The 22,593-nt window shown below is 42.9% G+C and overlaps 1 protein-coding gene across 2 annotated transcripts in view; it reads left to right on the top strand.

The window, feature by feature from the left end:
- Positions 1 to 257: 257 nt before the first annotated feature.
- LOC132832268 (N-acetyllactosaminide beta-1,6-N-acetylglucosaminyl-transferase-like) overlaps positions 258 to 22,593 on the top strand; it is a 46,777-nt gene continuing 24,441 nt past the window's right edge. For both annotated transcript variants that reach the window (XM_060850116.1, XM_060850117.1), the window contains exon 1: positions 258 to 1,432. In XM_060850116.1, coding sequence (XP_060706099.1) covers positions 469 to 1,432 — 964 coding nt within the window. In that variant the 5' untranslated portion in view covers positions 258 to 468. The remainder of the gene's footprint in view (positions 1,433 to 22,593) is intronic.

Raw genomic sequence — 22,593 nt, forward strand, 5'->3', positions numbered from 1 at the left:
CCATTGTCCCTCAGAAGATAAAGCACCTGTTCAGGAACCGAGCTGATGTTTTGCCTGGAATGTGTGAAATACAAATTAACCATTTCACGGATGGTGTTTATATTAAAAGTCAGTGGTTCATTTCTGAGCCTGAATGGATTAAACCGTCACTAAACAAATATGGTCAAGGTTATATTTCTTCCAGCCCCTCGGTGTCTGATGTTAAAAATTTGTTCAGCTACATTGATTAGTTCCAGCGGGTTTAAGAATAACTCCAGCGAATTGTTCCTGAGCGGAAAGTGTTAAACTGTTAGCATTGACAAGCAGTAAGCGTTAGTGCTGGCTCATTGGGAGGGACCAGTGTGGCTTATCTTCCAGACCTGGGTCGGTCCAAATGCAGAAAGGGCAGATGTACGAAGGGGCTTCCTTCGTCAGACGTTGCCCCCTCGGGATAATTAGGTACTAGCCGAAAGAGAGGGACTCTGAGGAATGCAAGTGATGCGGAGGATCCAGATCGGTTTCTTGGCGATGGTGCTGTTCATGGTCTTGAGTTCCTACTGGTTTAATCGGATTCAGTCCGATAGGAAATCGCACAAATCGAAGAAGCGCGGTGGACTTGCACAGCGAGAGCTTTCCAATTGGGAGTCAGTCTGCGAGACTCTCTTCAGGGGGGAGAAACTCTTCCTTTGGAAGGAACGACCCTCGGCGGTCCTCCGGCCCTCGGACGCTGCAGAGCCCGAGGATTACTGTAGTAACCTGGAAGCACAGCTTCACTACTCCCAGAGCCCGCTGACTGCCGAGGAGATCAGCTTTCCCCTGGCCTTTATCATGACTGTGCATAAAGAGTTCGAGACCTTTGAGAGCCTCTTCAAGGCGATTTACCGACCTCACAACCTCTACTGTATCCACGTGGATGAGAAGTCTCCTGCACAGTTCCACTCGGATGTACAACGCCTGCAGGGCTGTTTCGGTAATGTTTTCCTCGCTACCAGGATGGAGCCCATTATCTACGGTGGGATGTCCCGGTTGGAAGCGGACATCAGGTGCCTGACGGATCTCCTACATCTCCGGACTAACTGGAAGTACGTCCTCAACCTGTGCGGTCAGGACTATCCTCTCAAAACCAACCTGGAGATCATTCGACACCTCAAAACGTTTAAAGGCAAAAACATTACCCCTGGCGTTCTGCCTCCAAACCACGCCAAAGTCCGCACCAAATTTGTATTCAGGCAGGTGCTGTTACCAAATCGATCCTATGTAGCCAAAACCAAAAAGGAAAAATCCCCACCTCCACACAACATAACTATTTACTTTGGGTCTGCCTACTATGCTTTGACAATCGAATTCGTCAAATTTATTTTTAAGGACCAGCGAGCTTTGGATTTGTTACAGTGGTCTAAAGATACTTACAGTCCTGATGAACACTACTGGGTAACACTAAACAGAATACCAGGTATGTACAACATCTTCACTTTCCATACCCACTGTGTGGTAACGGGACTGTACCTTAGATTATGCTTTCAAAGCTTGTTAAAGCAGGGATCTCCCATTTTAGGCCAAACTGATAAAATGGAGTCTTACTGAATGTCAGCCTGTGGAAAGTGCATAGCGATGTTACTTCTGCAGAAAGCACAAGGCTGAATCATGAAGGTATGTACATACTAAGGATTGACTGCAAAGTAATGTGGTGAACTGATAAAACTATAAATGCTTGCACATTGCATCTTGCTCTTGCAGAAATCGCCAAGAACTAACAGAAAAGGAAAGTGGTTGACTGTTAGAACCAGAAGTTAATGGGCGGCACAGTGGTTAGCACTGCTGCCTCAAAGCACCAGAGACCTTGGTTCAATTCTTGCCTTAGGTGTCTGTACGTCTGTACATCTGTACATTCTCCCGGTGTCTGCGTGGGTTTCCTCTGGGTGCTCCAGTTTCCTCCCACAGTCCAAAAATGTGCAGGTTAAGTGAATTTGGCCATACTAAATTGCCCATAGTGTTAGGTGAAGGGGTAAGTGTTGGGGAATGGGTCACGCTTTGGCGGGTCGGTGTGGACTTGTTGGGCCGAAGGGCCTGTTTCCACACTAAGTAATCTAATCTAAAGTATCTGCATGACGGTGGCAATTAGCACATACACAAGGAGCTTGCATGGACACCGATAACCAAATAAGACATAAAATAAACATGAGTAGACGGGCAATAGAATTAGAGGAATGGGAGAAGTAAACAGGTGGAGTGAAGCTAGGACTTGTGATAGGTTTGATGCTTTACGTGCTATGCCAATGAAGTAAAAGGGGAGTACTGAGAGACTCCACTTAACTGTATAAGTTGCAATGTAACATACAGACTGGTGTGCCTACTTTGGGTTCCCCACTCTTGCAAGAACGTATGAATAAAAGCTGCTTTTGGAATTTGATTAAAATTATTTGGCGGTGAGCTTTGTTTCTCACAAGCCATAGCTCACCTGTGGCCCCTCACTCAGAAGATTGTGGATTTAAGTTCCAGTCCAAAGATTTAAGCATATAGTCTTGACTTCATTGCCCTATTAAGAGGGGGATGTGATGTCCTGACTCTTCCTTTTGATATCTGGGTGGGAGGTGAGATGTAATACTGAGATCTGATCCACACTTAGGTGGGCATAAGATGCCAGGACACTTCCAAAGAAGAACAGTTCTTCCTGGTGTCCCTGGGAGTTTTTCACTCCCATCAATTTTAACGTCTAGATTATTATCATAACTATTATTTGATTGTGGAAGTATACATGTTGACTGCCATGTTTCCTGTATTATAACATATTCTTCAAAATGTATTTCAAAGACTGAAAAGCACATTTTTCTTAAGTTCCTTTTATAAACGCATGGAATTCATTTTTATTTTGCTCCATCTGTTGCATGCTTAGGGGTGCAGTGCAAAATGGGACCATGCAATTTCATTTTGGGTTTGATTTTGTGTGTGTGGACCTAGTCTATAAAACTCTACTCTTATTCTTCCCAAAAGACCCTAGGATGGGGTGGAGTGGAAAGAGGAGAAAGGTCACACTGGCAGAGTAAGGTTGGGCATCATGCATGTTTGACAACTTAAATAATAATTTTGCTCTGTTTCTGATATTGCTTGATACTGAAGCCAACATTTAGGAATAAAAATTCTATTCTAAGCACTAACATTTTAAGTTCACAATATTTTAAAAAGTGAGTGGGTGGAACAAGAACTTTGGCAATGAGCTCATTTGTTTTCTTAACTCAAAAGTCAAGCGCAGTGGGTGCTTTCACACAAGACCCTCTTTGTAAGGTTACATTTTCAAGTTAGTAATTGGATTTACTTGCCAGCTATTAGATATATTCTGGAAGAGTTTTAAAAAGCCCTCTAATTCCAGAGTCATGATTCCAAGGTGAACAATGAAAAGGCATAATAGTATAGTAATAATTTTACTAGATAGTAATCTGGAACCCAAGTTAATATTTTGGGACACGGTTCAGTGGACTCCAGAAGAAATCTGAAACTGAAAAATGGATTAACAATTTTTTTGTTGCTGTAAAAGCCTATCTGCTTTAATATCCTTTTTTCTGATCTGTCCTAAATGCAATTCCACACCCATAGTAATGTGGCTATTTAACTGCCCTCTGAAATAGTCTTGCAAGTCTCTCGGTTGTATCAAATCTTCAGAAATCCTAAAGAAAGGAATGAAACTGGATGGACCACTGGCATCCACCAAGGTGCCTGAAATAATAACAGCAAGCCTAGTCCTGTTAACCCAATAACATCTTTTCAAACACTTGACAGCTTGTACCAAAACTGGAAGGGCTGTCGCACAAAGCCTGATATTGTTGTTTGCACAAAATTACACCTTTGCAAACCACACATCTGATGCCAGCACCAAAGGTGGTGACGCAGTGATGTATAGTTGGCAGAATGTTGCTCGTAGAGTCCTCAGCATTGGCTTCAGATTCCATGAAGTCTCATGATATCTGGTCAAAAACGAGCAAAGCAGTCTTCTCTGATTTAACCATGTTTTACCTCCCCACACTTTCAGTAGGAGTGACTACCGCTAGTCATTGTGGAGATGAAAATCCCTCTTCCCATTGAGAAGCCCTCTACTGTGTCGTGTGGCACTACTACTGTGCTAAATGAAACTTTTTTTGAACAAATCTGGCAACTCAAAACTGGGCATCCATGAGGCATCGTGGGCTATCGGGAGCTGACTTGTTTTCAACACCTTCCTGTATGGCCCAGCATAAACCCCAATCTACCATTACAGGCGATTAACTCTGGTTCAAACAAGAGTATGGGGTAATAATTAAAACATGCACTAGATTATTATAATTACTGCCATTCATGTTGGGCTCCTTTCCTATTTCTCTTGCATAGATTTTCTAAACATTTTTCATTCTGCTTCAAACTGAAATGGGCAGACTATCGGAACCATAAACACTTACAGAATTCAAGGAGGCAATTTACCTTGATGGATTATATTGATCTCCTTGGTGTTTGGGAGTAACACATATGGAATCATGGAATGGTTACAGCACAAAGCAGGCCTTCCAGCTTATTGTGTCTATGCTGATCATAGCTAATCCCACTTCCATGCCCTTCCATCACAGCCCTGAAAATCGTTTCTCGTTTGGTAATTAGTGTTCCTCAGTCTTGCCTTGATCTGTGTCCACCATACTCTGGAAGTGCATTTCTAAATCATAGTTGTATGAAAGTGGATCAGAACTAGATCGTTTAATCTTGAACGATTTCTCTCCTTCGATAAGAACTCACCTAGTCTGTTTGTGGCCTTCATTTCACTTTTCCTGTCTGCCCCACATCTGCATAAACACTTATTCCCCTGTTGACCAAAAATCTATCTACTTAAAGCTTGGTTCTGAGAGCAGAATAAGCACAGCATTAAAAGTATCAAATGAAATTAGGAAAGCAAAAACAGGATATTAAAACATGGGCAAAGATAACACAAAGTTTTGTGTAAATATTGAGGGAATAACCAAAGAAAGATTAGGTGCCAAGAAATTTCAGAGGTGGATGATGTGGACATGGTTCTTCTTGAATACCTTACAAAAGACCTCTCAAAGGGTCTCCTACCCTGGGGAGAGAGGCTTTCACTATTCACCCTATCCATGCCCCCTGTGATTTTTATAAGTTTTTTTTAATTAAGGTGTTACAATGCAGATGTCAAACCCCTCTGCTAATTAAACTAAAACACCCAGAGAAAATCATCTCCCCTCATAATCTGTTAATGTGAAAGAAAAAAGATCCCTGATGTCTACTGTATAAATAAAAGGTAACAATTTATTTAACCTTTAACAGTGAACACTAAACCGAACACTCTTCCCCTGAACTAACCACTAGCCCTTAGCTGACCCCCATTCTATTACTATTCTGTTCCAGTAACACAACTAATATTCATGGTAAATTAGCCCTTAATCGCTTAAAGTCCACACAGATGGCCTTCTCCTCTTCCTTCAGTCAGCATCCCCCTTTTATTTTACCTGGAGCTGCTGTCTTCTCCTGGATCATCCTCTTAATTTTTACTGTGAATATTTTTATCTATCAAATGCCTTGGTACCTTTTTTAAGTAGAGAGCTTTTCATGTTAAATGGGCAGTTAGCTCTGAGCAATTTTTAAAATGCCTTTCTTTATGAACGCCATTATTCCTGCCATTCATTGGTCCAATGTTGTCAATACGATGAAATTTAAATTCAATTGAACGTAGAATATTACAGTACAGGCCCTTCAGCCCTCGATGGTCCTACAGGTCAGTGCAACAATCTGAAGCCCATCTAACCTACACTATTCCATTCTTGTCCATGTGCCTATTCAATGACCATTTAAATGCCCTTAAAGTTGGCGATTCTACTACTGTTGCAGGCAGTGTGTTCCACGCCTCTACTACTCTGAGTAAAGAAACTAACTCTGACATCTGTCCTATATCTATCACACCTCCATTTTAAAGCTGTCCCCTCATGGTAGCCATCATCATCCAAGGAAAAAGGCTGTCACTGTCCAACCTATCTAATCCTCTGATTATCTTATGTCTCAATTAAGTCACCTCTCAAACAGCGTCAAATCCCTCAGCCTTGCCTCCATACCAGGCAACATCCTCGTAAATCTCATCTGAACCCTTTCCAAAGCTTCCACATCTTTCCTACATTGCTAAAAATCACAACAGCTTTATTTGGAAGCACACCTTTTCAGAGCACTGCTCCTTCTTCAGGTGGTTGTGGAGTATAAGATTGTAAGACACAATTTATAGCAAAAGTTTACAGTGCAGTGTAACTGAAATTATATATTGAAAAAGACCTGGATTGTTTAAGTCTTTCATTATTTAGAATGAACATGTTGGTTTCAGTTCTTCCATATGTAAATTGCATTCTCAAGTGAATTTTAACACTTGGTGTCATGTTGGCCCAGATAATGCCTTTAAGATGTGAGCTGCCTATAATGCGGTGACCAGAACTGTACGGAATACTCCAAATGTGGCCGCACCAGAGTTTTGTACAGCTGTAGCATGATCTCATGGTTCTGAAACTCCATCCTTCTACCAATAAAAGCTAACACACTATATGCCTTGCCACCCCTATCAACCTGGGTGGCAACTTTCAAGGATCTATACATCTGGACACCAAGAATCTTACCAATTATTTCCAGTGTGATCTAAGTTTTTTTTTGTTTTGTAGTGAAGGATCTCCTCCTCTTCCAACTTCTGTCCCTCCTGGAAAGAAATTCTTGTCAGAAGCTAAATTCCAACTTGTGCACCAATGCACGTTCATCTGCCATCTTTGCTGCTCTTCTCATGTCTTGGACTTCCTGTTTGTCCACAATTCTTATCTCTAGAAGTGACTTTAAACTCCTCCAGCAGAATAATCTGAGTCCCTCTATTTTTAAGGCCCACACCCATCTATCAAAATTACTGGTTAATTCTTTCAAATTCAACAGAAGTCTGACCTGGTTCCTTCTTTATTTCTGAATCGCTGTCTATACATTTCTGGTACCAATTCATATGCACTCAAAATATCCTGTTTTACATCTGCATAATCTCTTGACCCCTCACTTAATAGTGCTGCAAACATCTCACTAGTCCTGCCTACCAGCTTAGTCTAAATTAACATTACCCACAAGTTCTCTGGCCAATCTATCTGCCAAGCCAATTTTTCAAATGAAATAAAGTCTTTACCTTTTTCATTGAAATGTGGTAGTGTTTTAATGTATTTGCATATATCCCATCTTCTCTCTTCATCTCATCCTTTTTTTTTAAAATTGACTTTCCTGACTACTTTACAACTTCTGAAGTTCAAACTTTGTTTTTTGCCTTTTTGCTCAGCTAAGAATCTTCCCTTGCTTTCCATATCCTCAGCTTGTAAATATAATTGAAACCATTTTGCTTTTTTTTTCCTTTTCCTTCTTTTTGCCTCTAACTCCAGCTTTTCACTTCCTCAGATTCTGAATTTTCCAGCATGTTTTAAATGTCAAGCTATTTCTGTAATTACTATGTATGTCTTCATGGACACAAGCAACCCCAACCCCAGCTTGTCTGTCAATTCCAGCAGCTTTTCCTTGCTTTACCTTTTTGTAAAGCTCACAAAGTCACGTGTGTGTCTCTCTCACTCACTCACTCACGCTGGAGACCAAAGTGGACAGTGTGGTACTGGAAAAGCACAGCAGGTCAGGCAGCATCCGAGGAGCAGGCGAATCGATGTTTCAGGCGTAAGCCCTTCATCAGGAAATCACATTATTCCTGATGGAAGGCTTAAGCCCAAGACATCCTTTCTCCTGCTCCTTAGATGCTGCCTGACCTGCTGTGCATTTCCAGCACTGATCTCCATTTATGTAACATGAGCATGAACAAAATTCTTAATAAACTAAACACAGTTTTCCCCTAACTGATCACAGATCTATTAGTATTCTATTTCAGTAACACACATAATAATGATAAATTAGCATTTAATTTCTTTAAGTCCACACAGATGGCCTTCTCTTCCTTCAGCCTTTTTTGTCCTTCTCTCCTCCTTCTTCCTTTCCCGCCCCCCCCCCCCCCCCGAATCTGCTGTCATCGTAATTTTTACTGTGAATATTTTTAGCTATCAGATGCCTTGGTACCTCTTTAAATAAATTGTGCTGCCTTAGATTTCTTTTTTGAGAGCTTTTTGATGTTAAATGGGCAGTTAGCTCTGAGCAATTTTCAAAAGTCCCTCTTTATAAATTCCATTATTCCTGTCATCACATTGAATTGGCACCATTTGGACCAATCAAATTTTAAATTCAGTTGGTTTTTGGGTGTCCTGGGTATATTTTACATTGATTTGGTTAAATTCAACTCTTACCTACTGCCAATTATTACATACTTTTCAATTCTTAGTACTCTGGTCAACTAGAGAATGTGGCACTGGAAAAGCACAGCAGGTCAAGCAGCATCCAAGGAGCAAGAGATTCGATGATATGGGCATAAGTCCTTCATCCAGAATAACGTGATTCTCTGAAGGGCTTACACCCAAAACATTAACTCTTCTGCTCCTCGAATGCTGTCTGACCTGCTGCACTTTTCCAGCGCCCCACTCTCGCGCGCTAATCTCCAGCATCTGCAGTCCTCATTTTCTCCGACTGTCAGCTAATCTCTCACACATACTGCATGAAATTGCTCTGTTGGAAAAATGCCCTCTCTCTCTTAAAGGGACCGTACGTGCTTTGGATTTCATAACAAAGGTCACCCCTCAGCCAGTGGGGGGAAAAGGCTCCAGCAAATTCAACCCCTCCATATTAGCTCAAATCCTCCAATCCTGGCATCATCCCTTGTAAATCTTTTCTGAACTCTCTTCAATTTTAACAACATCTTCCCTATAATAGGGGGACCAGAATTGAATGCAGTAGTCCAAAAGTGGCTTCACCAGCTTCCTGTACAGCTGCAACATGACCTCTCAACTCCTATACTCAATGTATTGGCCAATAACGACAAGCATGCCACACTTTTGCCACCTGTCTACCTGCAGCTCCACTTTTAATGAGCTATGGACTTGCATCCTTGAGTCTCTTTGTTCAGCAACACCTCTCAGGGAAATAAGGTTTTATATTCCATCTTTATTTTAAGAGTTTAGATTTTTGAAGAAGAGGCGAGTGTCTGGTCTGTCTGTCTGAAGGGGTTTAAGGACTAACTAGTTAAGTATAGTGATTTTCTTTCCAACAGTGAAACAATAAAACTGCTGTCTCTCTTCCACAATCTAATTAAACAAAACGCAATTCCTTTGTGCAAGCATGTACAGGAAAACACTACTGTCCCACTGAGGGCTGTGTATAAATAATTTCCAAACATTCCAGGGTTGGTACCATTAACTAATCACATGGTTCTACTCACACTACTCTAATATACTACCCAATCATAATTTACTTGACCTGAATCATTTATATCACTACTTAAGGTTCTGGCTACATTCATGTAATCATTTAACCTCTCTTTTGCCATTCAAATAGTGATAACATACTGGTCTTAAACAAAATTAGAAATTGCTGGAAAAGCTCAGCAGGTCTGGCAGCATCTGTGGAGAGAAATCAGCTAATGTTTCTGGTCATGTGACCCTTCCTCAGAACAGATCTGGTTTTAGCTTGTATCGGAAATGTTTCCGAACCTTGCTTATTTTCCCATTTCAGTTCCCCCTGTAGGCATTGGCAAAGCCCAGTCAAGCTGTAATACATTTGAGAACTGCTCCTGTTGCTTCAGATGGCCGATCTTTCTTTTGGATATTGAGAGGAATTCTAAACTATCATCCTCTGATAGCAACACAAATGAATAGCAGAATAACTGCAGGAGCTGTTGTAGTTCCCTGCTCATAATTCCTAGCCAAGTTATTCATTCTCCAGTAGCCAATGCCATCAGTGATTTCTTGCTGCTGTTTCACCTTTCCCATTGTAGCCCAAGTTCTTTTCAGGTCACTATCTTTTTGTGGTGATCTATGTGTGGCTGTTGATGTGGCTAATTAAACCATTTTGCTAAGAGTGTGGTCTGTGGAAAACTTTATTACCCTACTGACTTTCCAAGTAGATGGAAGTTTCCAATTGTAAAGGAGTGATCCACCTGGATGCAGAAATCTACATTAGTCACACATCCAGATTACCAGAAGTGTTTCAAGACTTGTTTTTTTTTAAATTCTCTGGCATATTTCTGATTTCTTAACCCCCAGTTGCACTTCCCTAACCATTTTATGTATCCACCCAGGTAGCACTGTTATTAATAGAGAACATTCTAAAAGTTTTAGGGCAGAATTGGTATTAAATCCCAAAACAACATCTGTTACTTCAAATGTGATCATGGTAAATAATAATCATATACTAATAACCTGAGCTCCCCTACCCTAACTATTCCATTTGGTGTTAGATTTACAATTGTCAGGTTGTGTGGGGTTCTGAGAGAACAAAGATGATGATATATCCTTACAGTCCTGTTGATGTATTACATGTTTTTGGTGTCCTTGGCAATACTACCCCTTTATATCCTCAATTAATAAACCCAACTGATTTAAGACCAGTTTTTCAGATTTAAATTAATTAGTCATGTTATTTTTCTGCCTGGGTCTGAAGACTGGGTTATCACCTTGTCTGAAAATCAAGATCTGCTCTCCAGTTTCTTCTTCATTGCAGTTAGACATACTGCACCAGGTCTTTCTGGGCTGCCAATCTAATCGCACTCCCTTGGCTACTCCCTGAAACCTCCAGAATGCCCTCTTCTATTTGCAGATCTTTTACTGCTGCTACAAACTCCTGTCCTTCATTGTTGATCATAGCCAGTTAAGGCTTTGGTGGATATTTCCCAACCGTTTGGATGTATCAATGTTAAATATTCACCCTTGTCTCAAACTTTTAAAGAACACTTCACCGGTATGGATCAAGAATATACAAACATTTGGTCTTTTTGTGAAAATGCAAAAATGTATATTTTTTTGGAGATCCTGACTCCTAGAATCTTGGCAATGCTGTAATAGCAAGGTCAATGCAATTTAATAATATTTAAATAATTTTAAAGTCTCCTGTTGCTTTAAGTTCTGAATAAAGTATTTGGCAGTTTTTAGGGAGGACAAAAGACTGCTTAATGACTTGTCAGAAGTGCCTGTCCAAAAATTTAGTTTTGTCCCACATTAACATACTTGTACAATAGAAGGTGGCGGGGGGGAAGACTTTAAATCCAATCCGATCTCACTTGAGCGGTTGAACTAGCATTGGAGGTTGTGGTTCTGACTTTGCCTGTATATTTATACACACATACTTCCTACACTGCTTACCTTTACCCAATAAGCTAGCATTCATTTCCTTGTTCTGATAATGTCATTGAACTGCAATCACTTTTTATATCATAAATATCGATGCACGTGATTAAAATCTATTCTTCCATGCAATATTTCCCATCCTTTTTGAACAAGTCTATTTTTAAATAACTGTCCATTGTGAAAATTGAGTACTGCTGGATATTGACTTTGATATTAGTGTGTTGCTAAGATGCTAAGCATCAGGATCTCCAAAAATACTATTTACATTTTCACAAAAAGACCAAATGTTTGCATATTCTTGGAAATTAATGCAATAGTGAGGAAGGATATTGGCTCCAATATAGAGGAACCTACTGGAGTAGAGCTGAGAAACTGTAATGGTATCGTTGGGGAAGGCATTAAACCTGACTTAGATGTAAGCAATAAAAGCTCAGTTGTGATTGTGGGTGACTCTAATATACGTGTGGATTGGGCAAATTGCTAACAATAGCACAGAGGAGTAATTCCTGGAATTTGTACGAGATGTTTTCTCGATCAATACATTAAGGAACCAACTAGACAACAAGCCATCCTGAACTAGCTATTGTGTAAGCAGATAAAATAATTGACAATTATCATTCCAAGAGAATGGCCATAATATGATAATTAATCATACCATTGTAGTTCCCTTTTTAAGTTACTTAAAAGGAAATGGGAACTGAAATTGTTTTCTGCTTCATGTTTCTCAACTCTACTCCAGAAGGTTCCTCTGTACTAGAGCTAATATTGCATTAATTTTGACTTTTTAACTAGCAATGTTATCCCACCACCTTTTTTGTTCTTTTACTCCCTGGATGTTCAGACCCTATCTCTGGTCACCCTGCAGTCAGTCTTCATTTATCCCAAACGTATCATACTGGTTTCTATCTGTGACTAATTAATCCATTTCCTTAGTCTTTTTCACGTTTTGTAGACACATTGGCATTACTTTACACTAACTTGTTTTAATTGAAGCCCTTGGGCAGTGAATCTATCATGTTTTTTTTTCTCTCATATTTCTGTCTTTTTGTTTTTGCCTTTGTTACCCCTCTCTTCTGTCTCCTCGATGTAGTTCCCAACCCCCGACCCTTTAGATTAAACTCTCCCCAATTACACTAGCAAATACTAACCCGAGGGTGACAATTTCAGTCTTGCCTGGATGCAACCGGTCTGGTTTGTATTGCCTCACTTCCTCGGAACTGGTCCCAAAACCTCCAATATCTGAAACCCTGCCTCTTGCGCCATATCTCCAGCCACCTGCTCATGTGCTTTTGCCTGCTATTTCTATTCTGACTAGCATGTGTCACTGTAGTAATTCTGAGATCACTGTTTTTAAGGTCCTACATTTAACTTGCTTCCCAAGTCCCCACCTTCTACTTCTGGGACCTCTTCCTTTTTAAAGAAAACCCATTCCCTCCTTGCCTGTGGAATGAACACCATCTGTGTAGCTATAATCCCCTCAGCCTAGTGGATGCTACTATGTTCTGTCACTACTTCAGATCCAAAACTCCCTTTTCAGGAGCTGTTGCTGGAGATGCTTCCTGCACTTATCTGGTACTGGACACTACAACTGTACCCGTCTCTCGTAGAGCAGGAGCAGCACATCTTGGCATAAGCTGTATTTGACTTTCCCCTCTAAATAAACCCTTGCATTGCTCCTGATGTTTCGGGGCAGTTAATTGCTCCAGAGCCCTTCTCGGTGATCTTACAAACTAAAGGAGTATAAATCTCACCTGACTGTAAACTCAACCAGCTGCTTTTTTTTTCAAAATATAATATACTTTATTTATAAGTCATCCATAGGTATATAAGTTCTAAATCATCTTGGTAGTTGTATAGAGAAACAAAAACATTGAAATTTTAACATTTCTCAGCTTCTCTAGAGTTTGCTGAAGAAAAAAAAAACATTTCTGACTTATGCAATAAACTATTTATGTTTTTTTTTGAAGCAGCAAGAGGGTCTGACAACTAAAGGGACCCTCGCTAAACTTTGGCAGAAAGAACTCAACAGGGATCTCCACCACTACACCTTGACAGCAGCTGCCCAGTCTCTCTGTTGCTCAGCTTGGAATGTGCCAAGTCTGCAGCACTTGGTTGAGGTCAACCCTTTACTCTGGCCTGTCTGAAATGGTGTCTTCCAATGAGTGTCTTTTACAGAGTTGATAGTCCTCCAGGTACAGTTGATGGTTATTTGTTTGTCTTTAGTGCGCGCTGTGGGGAATGGACCATAGACGATAGTGCTCCATCACGGAGTTCCTTAGGAGGAACCTGGGCACAAAACAACTGTATCTCTCTTCAGACCTCGTTGTAAAGTCACATTCCAGAAGAAGATGTGTGAAAGTCTCTTTTCCAATGCACCTGGTTCAAGGGCACCATGTGGTGCTGCAGTGAAGCCAAATGTGTATGAAGGATATGTCTGGCTATGCCCTTCTCACCATGGCCAAGTGATGGCTTGGTGCTTGTTGGAAAATTCTGATGATGAGGCATTGACAGTCTGCTCAGGAATCTTCCAACAGGATCCACCATTTCCTTTTTCTGCAGAGTTTTGGATGTTACGCAATGAGCATTGTCTGGACTTGTTTCTCCTTTGCAAATTTTTCCATAAGGGACAGATTGCATGTATGAAACAGTCTAACAACTTGCAGTATTCCACAGCAGCTAGGCCTGGTCCATCCTTTCATAACACTGGGGACAGATAGATTCTTATAGTGACACTTGGTGTTTGCTTACCAAGAGACTGCACTCGGCTTGCTGCAGCTGCACACAAAGTGGCCATCAGGATGAAAGCAGCATTGGGTACTTCCTTCCCATAAGCTCAGTGCTCCCATCTGTCCAGTTTCTGACTCATCATGGTGATGCACTCCATCTATGTTTTGGCGCACACTCTGGACACTCCAAGTTTATTCCCAACACCTTCAGATAATCTGCCCTGACAGTGAAGGGGATAACCGATCAGTTGGTCATCTTTCCAAAGAACATAGCCTCACACTTGCCTTGGTTTATGTTGACTAGGTAAAAACAAGGACTACAGATGCTGGGAACTAGATTTTGGATTAGTGGTGCTGGAAAAGCACAGCAGTTCAGGCAGCATCCGAGGAACAGTAAAATCGACATTTCAGGCAAAAGTCCTTCATCAGGAATACAGGCAAAGTGCCAGAAGGGTGGAGAGATAAATGAGGAGCGTGGGGGTGGAGAGAAAGTAGTATAGAGTACAACGGGTGGATGGGGGTGGAATGAAGGTGATAGGTCAGAGGAGGGTGGAGTGGATCGGTGGAAAAGAAGATAGGCCGGTAGGACAAGTCACAGTGCTGAGCTGGAAGTTTGGAACTGGGGCGAGGTGGGGGAAGGGGAAATGAGGAAAGTGTTGAAGTCCACATTGATGCCCTGGGGTTGAAGTGTTCCAAGGCGGAAGATGAGGTGTTCTTCCAGGCGTCTGGTGGTGAGGGAGCGGCGGTGAAGGAGGCCCAGGACCTCCATGTTCTCGGCAGAGTGGGAGGGGGAGTTGAAATGTTGGGCCACAGGGCGGTGTGGTTAATTTGATGTGGGTATCCCAGAGATGTTCCCTAAAGCGCTCTGCTAGGAGGTGTCCAGTCTCCCTAATATAGAGGAGACCGCATTGGGAGCAACGAATACAATAAATTATATTGGTGGATGTGCAGGTAAAACTTTGGATGTGGAAGGCTCCTTTTAGGGCCTTGGATGGAGGTGAGGGAGGAGATGTGGGCGCAGGATTCGCAATTCCTGTGGTGGTAGGGGAGGGTGGGTTGTGGGGGGGGGGTGTGGACCTGACCAGGTAGTCACCGAGGGAACAGTCTTTTTGGAAGGTGGAAAGGGGTGGGGAGGGAAATATATCCCTAGTGGTGGGGTCTGTTTGGAGGTGGTGGAAATGTTGGCAGATGATTTGGTTTATGCGAAGGTTGGTGGGGTGGGTGAGCACCAGGGGCATTCTGTCCTTGTTACGGTTGGATGGGTGGGGTCTGAGGGCGGAGATGCGTTGGAGGGACGTGGGTGAGATGTGTTGGAGGGCATCTTTAACCATGTGCGAAGGGAAATTGCAGTCTCGAAAGGAGGAGGCCTTCTGTGGTGGAACTGCTCCTCCTGGGAGCAGATATGGCAGAGTTGGAGGAATTGGGAATACAGGATGGCATTTTTGCAGGAGGTAGGGTAGGAAGAGGTGTAATCCAGGTAGCTGTGGGACTCAGTGGGTTGTAAAAAATGTCGGTGTCGAGACAGTTGTCATTAATGGAGATGGAGAGGTCCAGGAAGGGGAGGAAGGTGTCAGATGGTCCCGGTAAATTTTAAGGTCCGAGTGGAATGTGTTGAAGTTAATGAATTGCTCAACCTCCTCGCGGGAGCACGAGGTGGCACCAATGCAGTCATCAATGTAGGGGAGGAAGAGGTGGGGAGTGATGCTGGTGTAATTACGGAAGATGGACTGTTCTACGTAGCCAACAAAGAGACAGGCATAGCTGGGGCCCATATGTGTGCCCATGGCTACTCCTTTGGTCTGGAGGAAGTGGGAGGATTCAAAGGAGAAATTAAGGGTGTGGACCAGTTCGGCCAAATGAATGCGTGTCGGTGGAAGGGTACTGTTGGGGATGTCTGGAGAGGAAAAAAGAGGGCTTGGAGGCCTTGGTCATGCCAGATGGAGATGTAGAGGGACTGGATATCCATGGTGAAGATGAGGCATTGGGGGCCGGGGAACCTGAAGTCTTGGAGGAGGTGTAGGGCATGGGTGGTGTCCCGAACGTATATGGGGAGTTCTTGGACTGGGGGGATAGGACAGTGTCGAAGTAGGTAGAAATGTGATCAGTGGGCCAGGAGCATGCTGAGACCATGGATCGGTCAGGGTGGTCAAGCTTGTGGATCTTGGGAAGGAGGTAGAACTGGGCAGTGCGAGGTTCCCAGATTGAGGTTGGAAGTTGAGTCGGAGATCTCCTGAGGTGATGAGGTTCTGTATGGTCTGGGAGATGGTTTGTTGATGGGTGGTAGAGTCATGGTCGAGGGGACGGTAGGAGGAGGCGTCCTCAAGTTGGCGTCTGGTTTCAGCAGTGTAGAGGTCAGTGACCAGACTAACACTGCGCCCCCTTGATTTGCTGGCTTGACGGTGAGGTCAGGATTGGAGGGCTGCGTGTTGATGGTGAGAGGTTGGAGGCGGGGGGGGGGGGGGTAGACAGGTTGAGGCAGTTAATGTCCCAGCGGCAGTTGGAAATGAAAAGGTCAAGGGCAGGTGTGTCTAGGTGGATGGAGTGTGTTGGAGGTGGGTGAAGGGGTCCTCGGAAGGTGGGCGGGAATCCAGATTGTGAAAGTAAACTCGGAGACAGAGGTGGCAGAAGAAGTGTTCGACATCACGGCGTGTATTCAATTCATTGAGTGGGTGGAGGGGGATGATGGTGAGTCCTTTGCTGAGGACTGATTGTTCGTCCTCAGTGAGGGGGAAGTCTGGAGGGATGGTGAAAACTCAGCAGGGCTGGGCTCTGGTGTGGGTGTGGTGGTGGGAGGGAATGGGGGTAGAGTCGAGAGCGGGGTGGTGTTCCCCTCAGGGTTCTGTGGGGCGGGGATGGTGACAGTGGGATCTGTGGGGGGCATGTCAGCAGAATGCAGGTGAGTGGCGTTGGTGGGGGCGGAAATGGTGGCAAACATGGCAGTGGGGGGCGCGGGGGCGGAAGTTACTGAGTGACATCAGCGATGGTGAGGGGTGGAGGTGATGTCACGTGTGGTGTATGAAGAATTGAAGGACGGAAGTGGCTGTGGAAGCGGCCATGATAGGCGGAAGTGACGTCATCAATCAGCTAGTTCGAACTAATTGCAGATGTTCAGGAGTCTGTGCACTGACCAGTGAAACCTAGCAGAGATGGGCAACGTCATTCAGTGTACAAGGAGGTTTTGACCTCCAGTCCTCCATTGCATGGAATAGTAACCTCTGTCAGGCTTGTATCTTTTCTGATGAACTCAGCAAAAGAGCTTATGAAACACAGAAGCAAGGCAGGAGAGCGTGGGCAGCCCTGCCTGATTCCTGATCTGTTTGGGAACTTTTTATTCCCATCAGTTGATTGAGACTGCACTACTGGTCTTGGTGTAGAGCAGTCTGATTCAATTGAAGATTCCTTCCCTAAAGCACATACCACATGAAGGTGTGTGCTGTCCTGTTAAACGACTTCTCCTGGTCCAGGCTGATCAGGCAGTCATCCATTTCCCTGTCCTGCACGTAGGTGATCGTGTATCTGAGGAGTGAGGCTCTGAGATCATCCTGCCTGGTACAGCACAAGTTTGGTTGGTGCGAATCACTGGTCCCAGAGCAGACCTAACCCTGTTGGTGATGACTTTGGACAGAATTTTATAATCCACATTCAATGAAATTGGTCACCCAATTTCTAATTTCCTCCCTTCTGCTTGCACATGATGCCCTTTTTTTTCATGGATTCACATGTTTCAAACCAGAAGCATTATGTTGTAAACCTCCAGCACATCCTGGCCAATCATGTTCAGCAGAGTTAGAACATAGAACAATACAGCAAAGAATAGGCCCTAGAGCCCTCATTGTTGTGACCTGTGAACTAATCTAAGCCCATCACCCTAGACTATTCCTTCATTATTCATATGGTTATCCAAGGTATGGCATACTAGTCTGAGTGAAGAACATTCCTCAAACATGTCTTATATCCACCTCCCCTCAATTTGCAGCTATGCCCCCTTGTACAAGCAGATGTCATCAGCCTAGGAAAAAGGTTGTCACTGTCCACCCTATCTAATCCTCTGATCATCTTGTATGCCTCGACTAAATCGCCACTTAGCTCCAATGAGAACAGACCCAAGTCCCTCAGCTTTTCCTCATAAGACCTCCCTTCCAGAGCAGGCAACATCCTGGTAAATCTCCTCTGCACCTTTTCCAATCCTTCCACATCCTCCTGTAGTGGGACGACCAGAACTGCACACAATATTCCAAGTGTTTTGTACAGTTACAGCATGTCATCATGGTTCCGGAACTCCATCCCTCTACCAATAAAACCTAACACACTTTATGCTGTCTTACTAGGACTATCAACCTGGGTGACAACTTTCAGGAATCTATGTACATGGACACCAAGATCCCTCTACACATCCACACTACCAAGAATCTTTCCATTGACCCAGTATTCTGCCTTCCTGTTATTCTTCCCAAAATGAATCACCTCACATTAATCTGCATTGAACTCCATTTGCCACCTCTTCAGCCCAGTTCTGCAGTTTATCCAAGTCTCCCTGCAACATTCTTCCACACTGTCCACCACTCCACCGACTTTAGTATCCTCTGCAAATTTACTACCTGTTCACTTATGCCTGCATCCATGTCGTTCATAAAAATAACAAACAGCAGTGGTCCCAAAACAGATCCTTGTGGCATGCCACTAGTAAATGGCCTCCAGGCTGAATGTTTTCCATCAACCACCACTCGTTGCCTTCTTACAGAAAGTCAGCTTTTAATCCAAACTGCTAAAACACCTTCAGTCTCATGCCTCCACATTTTCTCCATAACTGTATGTGGAACCTTATCAAAGACTTTACTGAAGTCCACGTACATCACGTCAACTGCCTGATCCTCATCCACATGCATAGTCACCATCTGCAAAAACTCAGGTTTGTGAGACACGACCTGCCCTTGACTAATCCATGTTGACTATTTCCAATCAAATTGTTGTTTGCTAGATGATAAATCCTTTCCAAATTTCTTACAATCCTTTCCAAAACTTTTCCTACAACAGATGTAAGGCTCACTAGTCTATAGTTACCTTGTTTATCTCTACTGCCTTTTCTTGAACAAGGTTGCAACATTTGCAATCCTCCAGTCCTCTGGTACTAAACTGTGGACAATGATGACTCAAAGAACAAGGCCAAAGGCTTGGCCATCTCCTTCCCAGAGAGTTCAGAAAAATCCCATCTGACCCAGGGAACTTGTTTACTTTCACAATACCTCCTTACTAACATCAGTCCTTTCAAGGCTAATAGCCCATATCTCAGTCTTCTCCTCTACAATATTCTCCTTTTTTTTTGCTGAGTGAAAACAGATGAGAAATATTTGTTTCGCACCTCCAATTTCCACAGGGTCCCTACTCAACTTCCCACTTCTTCTGTCTTTGACAGGCCCAATTCCTACCTTCAATCCTTGTATTTCCTCACATATCTATAGAAAGCTTTAGGGATCTCCTTTATTCTACCTGCTGAAGACTGCTCATGTCCCCTCCTTGCTCCTCTTAATTCTCTTTAAATCCATCCTAGCTACTCTGTAACTCTCTCCATCGCCTCATCTAAACTATCTCACCTCAACGTCACAAAGCCTTCCTTTTCTGCTTAACAAGAGATATAATTTCTTTAGTTAACCACGGTTCCCTTATCTTAATACTTCCTCCTTGCCTGACCAGGACATACCTATCAGAGATGCAATATCCGTTCCATAAACCAGCTTCGCATTTTGATTGTCCATGCTATGCCCCCTAAGTCTTGCCTAATTGCATTAAAATAGTTTCCCACCCCACCTATAACTCTTTCCCTGTGGCATGTACCTATCTCTTTCTATTGCTAAACTAAACATAACCGAATTATGTAGGAGAAAATAAGGACTGCAGATGCTGGAGATCAGAGCTTAAAAATGTGTTGCTGGAAAAGTGTAGCAGGTCGTGCAGAAGGGCTTATGCTCGAAACATCGATTTCCCCTGTTCCTTTGATTCTGCCTGACCTGCTACGCTTTTTCCAGCAACGCATTTTTAAGCTAATAACCGAATGATGGTCACTCTCTTCCCCCAAGTGCTCATCTATCACTAAATCAAGCACCAGGCCTGATTTGTTACCAAGTACCAGATCCAATGTGGCCTCCCCTCTTGTTGGCCCTTTGACATACTGTGTCAGGAAACCCCCTTGCACAAAATGGACAAAATCTGATCCATCCAACATAATAGAGTTGAATACAACTTGGCCAATAAGCCATTACGTCTTGGAGTTTTACCCATCTCAAAGGATTTGGGCCTTGGTTGGCTCATCCAGAGATGGTGGCAGGTCCCGTGTATTATCATTTAAGTCCCTCCTGATAGAGGACAGGAATGTATGGGAGGCTTGCTGTTCTGTCAGCTTTGTGTCATACAGTCTGGCATAAAAGGATTTGCTGATCCTCAGGATATCGGACTGAAATGAAGGAGGTCTCTAAGGCAAAGAGTGAGGCTTGCTGTGTCGTCTTCTGGAAATCCTCTGACACCTGTGTATGCCTGTATGTCTGCTGTGATAGCTAATGTTAATTAGTCTATATCTTGGTGTGATTGGTAGTAAGTGAAGTTGTATATAGGGATCTTGGATATCCACAGCTGTCCAAAAGGTAGCAGGACAAGTAGTTAAAAATGCTTTCCTGAATGAACTGCGGCTAAACTGTGCCAAGGACAAGGCGTGTGGAATGTGACTAGAACAGTTCTAAAATGGATGCTGTTTATGGAGCAAGTATTTGTAATCGTGACAGTAGTTAACTGCAACTAGAATACTTTATTCTTCATTCTTTATTATGGGTGTCACCATTAATATTGGCATTTGTCGTCCATCTTTAATTGCCTTTCAACTTGAATGCTATGGCGAAACAAAAAGGGTGTCTCCACAATTGTTGATAATTGTCATGGTCAGTGATACTGGCTTTAAATTCCAGGTTTATTTTCTACCTTTTTTTATAATTAACTTACTCAGAGGTGTTATGACCTGCCTCTGAAGTAGTTCTGCCTGGCCCAGACGTGGAGGTTAGTACCACTCTGCTACAAGAGACCCTAGCCTGTTCCTGATTTGTGTTAGCTAATTTTTAAATATCACTGCAATGATGGGGTGTGAATCAATGTTCTGCTGGGCTTTAGTCTGGGCCTGTGAATTACTGAAAGAACAAAAATAAAAATTGCTGCAAAAGATCAGGTGTGGCAGCAGCTGTGAAGAGAAATCAAAGGTAACATTTCAGGTCACATGACCCTTCCTCAGAACCCAGAACCTAAAACGTTAACTTTGATTTCTCTTCACAGATGCTGCCAGACCTGCTGAACTTGTTCAGCAACTTCTGTTTTTAGTTTCTGTGAATTATTTTTGGTCCAGTTAACATTTGTCTCCCCCGAAAGTGTAATCATTTTTTCCAAAATTGAAATACACTCTCATTGAAACAAAGCAGTTTATTTCCAATCTGAGAGTGTTATAGGTCAGGCCCCCCTCAAACACTTCAAGAAGGGAGCTCTGATGCTCTGAAAGCTGTTTTAAGCAGGTGTAAGGTGGATACTCCAGCAATGATGCAGCTGGCCTGACCACTCAATTGTAAACAAAGCAGAATTTATTTGCAGACTACTGAATGAAACACGAACAAAAGCGAACCCAATTTAGAATAACTCTAACCCCCCCCCTCTGAAAATTCAGTCGACTCTTGAAATTTAATGGTCCTGTTCCAAATACTTGCAACATCCTCGTAAGTACCCTCTTGGCCAAAAAAGGTAAAATCAAACGCTGGGCTTTTACGAGAGAGAGGATCAGCATGGACCTGCTCCTTGACTAGCAGCTTCAAACAAACTGCTGGCTAAAACCAAGCCAAATCAAACCAGACCAAACCCAGAACGGGCCACTCCCCATTTCATTATACAAATGTTTTCAAAAAAAAACTGAAGTCTTTTCAAGTAGATATTTTCAGACATATCACAACTCCAACCTTTTATGACTCCTCGTGAAAGAAACTAAAGACACTATAACCTTGTTAGAGAGGCAGTATCATCACAAGAGGAGCTTCTGGTGAAGGTCACAATCCTTTAATGTTTTTACCACAGAAAAGTGTCAGAAGAGGGTCACTTAATACATTAAGGATAAGTTAGACAGGTTATTGATGTTGCTTTCTTATCTGCAAGGAAATAGTTATTGGGCTGGGTAGGGGAAAAGAGGAGGAGCAAGGGGATGGTGAGGGTTGCAATTGTCAAGCAATATCTTCCAATCCTTATTACTATCGTATCAGCCATGATTTAATTGACTTGTAAAGCAGGATCAAAGGGCCAAGTGACCACCACCTTCTCATTTGTGTTGTGGAGAAACACAACTTCTGAATTTCCTATGTGAAAATGTAAATGTGGCTTGCAGACTATTTCTGCTGCCTGCAAGTAAAACCACAGACTTGTCGCCAGATTTGAACTGCCATCAGGAAAGAACAATTTTATTATTGGTTGTTTTATCTGTTGTGGGCGGTTTCCTCTTGAACAGCAACAATGGCTCCTGCCTCATTTTAGTTCTGAGACTGGGCCACTGTTCCCCCTCCCCCAGGATTCGAGAGCTTGATCTTTGAGACACAAGGTATTTTGAGGAAATTTCAATTATGAAAACTGCACATTTA

The sequence above is a fragment of the Hemiscyllium ocellatum genome, chromosome 34 (genome assembly GCF_020745735.1).
Source record: "Hemiscyllium ocellatum isolate sHemOce1 chromosome 34, sHemOce1.pat.X.cur, whole genome shotgun sequence".
In the NCBI taxonomy this organism is placed as follows: domain Eukaryota; kingdom Metazoa; phylum Chordata; class Chondrichthyes; order Orectolobiformes; family Hemiscylliidae; genus Hemiscyllium; species Hemiscyllium ocellatum.